At 20.5% G+C, this 3,177-nt stretch overlaps 2 protein-coding genes across 2 annotated transcripts in view; one reads left to right on the top strand and one right to left on the bottom strand.

Annotated features, from left to right (window-relative positions):
- Positions 1-198: 198 nt before the first annotated feature.
- On the top strand, positions 199-2,105 carry PGSY75_0804600 (putative U2 snRNA/tRNA pseudouridine synthase; the record flags this gene model as incomplete). The annotated part of the gene is made up of 2 exons (XM_018785182.1): positions 199-1,883; positions 2,024-2,105. 2 exons carry the CDS (start codon positions 199-201, stop codon positions 2,103-2,105), a joined length of 1,767 nt encoding a protein of 588 aa, XP_018642149.1.
- A 353-nt stretch (positions 2,106-2,458) lies between these two features.
- PGSY75_0804500 (putative membrane protein) overlaps positions 2,459-3,177 on the bottom strand; it is a gene marked incomplete at both ends in the record, with an annotated part of 11,961 nt that continues 11,242 nt past the window's right edge. The window contains one exon of the mRNA XM_018785181.1: positions 2,459-3,106. Within this exon, the coding sequence (XP_018642148.1) occupies positions 2,459-3,106 (648 nt within the window).

The raw sequence follows: 3,177 nt of genomic DNA, 5'->3' as shown, positions 1-3,177 counted from the left end.
ATAATCATTAATATAAAAAAAATATATATATTATATATATATATTTAGGAATAGTAAAAAGTTACTATAATATTATTATGTAATTATTTATAAGAAGGGACAACATCACTTGTAATATAAGCGCAAATATAATATAATATAATATATATATATATATTTATTTATATATATATATTTTTTTTTTTATTTTATTACGAAATGGAAAATGGGAGTAAGAAACGACTGAACAATTATGAAAAAAATAAAGAGAGGATAAAGAAACTAAAATTAGAAAGACAAGAACTAAAGAAGAAAGAAAAAGAAAAAGAAAAATGTGAGAATGAAGAAAAAATAAATTTTAATTTAAAAAAATATGCATTATGTATAGGATATATTGGATCACAATATCGTGGTTGTCAAGGACAAGGTGAAAATTGTGCAACAATCGAAAATGAATTAGAAAGAATATTATTAAAAATTAATGCAATTAAAAAAAAAAAAAATTTTAAAAATTTTAATTTTTGTTTATCACGATCGGCTAGAACAGATCAAGGGGTTCATGCTCTTTTTAATATTTTTGTTTATAATATTGATTTAAGTTGTATAGGTAAGAAAATTGAAGAGGGAGATAATATAGATGTTACTCATAATGAAAAGGACAATATGGGTGACAAAGGTAATGACACTCAAACGGTAGGTGATAATAATATTAATAATAATGATGAAATTTTTTGTGAGAATATTAAAATTGAAAAGAATGATCAGACACAAAAATGTGAAGAAGATATTTTTAAAGAACGAAAAGAAAAAGAAGAAAAATTTAAAAATTTATTAAATAACCATTTACCATGTGATATAAAATGTTTTGAAATTTATAAGGTTACAAAAAGTTTTGATGCAAGAAAATTTTGTTCATTTAGATTTTATGAGTATTTATTTCCTGTATATGTTTTAAGTGAAGTACAAGTAAATGAAAAATATAAAGAAAGATTTGATCAAGCAATAGAAGATATAGATGAATATGTTCAAAGGTGTAAGGAAGAAAAAAGAGCAAGGCGAAATAAAGAAAGGAATGAAATGGGCATCACAAATATAGAAAGGAATGAAATGGGCATCACAAATAAAGAAAGGAATGAAATGGGCATCACAAATATAGAAAGGAATGAAATGGGCATCATAAATATAAAAAATAATAACATTGACATCACAAATAAAGAAAGGAATGACAATGACATAACAAATGAAGAAAATGAAAATATGTATCTCCAAATTGGTGACAATATAAATAGTATACCTATTCATACATATAATAATTCAAAGGATATACATTGTGATAATGATAAAACGGAACGGTCAAGTGTCATAAAAAATATAAAAAGAGATATAATAGATGAAGATATATTTTCTATAAAACATTATAAAGAAGATTTAAATGAAGAAGAATTAAATACATTTTTTGATATATTTAATAATTATGTAGGATATCATAATTTTCATTGTTTTACAAAAAAAAATATTGATCAAACTACTTATAGATATATAAAATATTTTGATGTAAGTACTGTGAAATTATTTGATTATCATTTTTTATCAGTAAAAATTTTAGGGCAATCTTTTTTAATGCATCAAATAAGAAAAATGATAACATTAGCTGTTGAAACATATAGAAAAGCTACTTCAATTAATTCTATATATTATTGTTTGCATACTAAAAATTATATACCTATCACATTATTTCCGTCAGACGGATTGATGTTGATATGTCCATATTTTAATGCATACAATGAAAAAGTATGTAAATATCCACATACCCTACCTATCTGTTTTGAAGAAACAGAAGATATTATGGAATTTAAGAAAAATAAAATTGGAAAATGTATTATTGAAAAAATGAAGCAAAACGTGTAAGTATAATATAAATTAATAAAGATGAACATTAAAAAATAAAAAATAAAAATATATATATATGTATATATATATATATATTTATATTTATACAATATAATATTTTATTTTACATTTTCATTTTTTTTTTTTTTACTAGGTGGAAAGAATGGCTGCAAAGAATGAATCAGCACCCTTTTATTTATTATTTTATAAAAGAAAAAATAAACTCAAGTTTGTAAAATGAACATAAAAATAAAAATAAATAAATAAATAAATATATATATATATATATATATATATATAATATATGTTTTAAATTAAAATATTATATATTGTCTTATAATTATTTGATAATATTTATTTTTATTATTTTATTTTTTTTTTTTTTTTTTATTTTAATTAAAAAAATTCTGAACTGTTCATGCAAAAAAAAAAAAAAAAAAAAAAAAAAAATCTAACATATATATATATATTATATATTTACAATGTGTAGGAAAAACGTTTTTTTTATTTTTTCATATAAATTAAAAATGTTATATACCCAATAAATATAATATATATATGTTATATATTTATTTGTGTGGAGAGATGATTATATTTTTATAAGGGCAATGGTTCCATTATTCGATATTGTCACTAAATGTGTTGTGGATATCAAATAAGCATCAATTATAGTTATTTTTTTTTTATTATTCATAAATTTGGAAAAATTAAATCCTAGATATCCAAAATTAATACCTCCTATAATAACACTTTGATATCCATCTTTATCACTATGAATATCCATTTCCTCACTATTTTCACTTTGACTTTTTAAATGAGATATTGAATTAAAAGAAGAGTTTGTGTTTTTATCTTTTTTCTTATCATTTTTTTGGAAAGAATATAATTGTACTGTTTTTCTAGTATCGCTAGTATTAATATTTTGAGCTGATCCATTTAATACATTATTACTTTTGTTATTATCAGATGGCATACGATTATATGAATAATTATATGATGAATTCATTTTTTCATCACTTCTTGTATTACTTTGTTTTTTATGATAATTAGATGATAAAAAGTAAGACAAGTTGAAAATAGAAATTCCTTCATTTTCATGTTCTTCTTTTTTTCTTCTTTCTTTTAGTTCATGAATTTTTTCTTCACATATGCATTTCTTGGGGCTTACGTCATGTTTTATTTCGATTTCTTTGATAAATACAACTTGAAGCCCTGGAAGAATTTCATAAATTTTGAGCTGCAAAAAAAATAAAAAATAAAAAAAATAAACATATAAAATAAATATTATATATATATATATATATATAT

Source organism: Plasmodium gaboni, chromosome 8, assembly GCF_001602025.1.
Source record: "Plasmodium gaboni strain SY75 chromosome 8, whole genome shotgun sequence".
Taxonomy (NCBI): domain Eukaryota; phylum Apicomplexa; class Aconoidasida; order Haemosporida; family Plasmodiidae; genus Plasmodium; species Plasmodium gaboni.
This window is presented reverse-complemented; position numbering and strand designations above follow the sequence as displayed.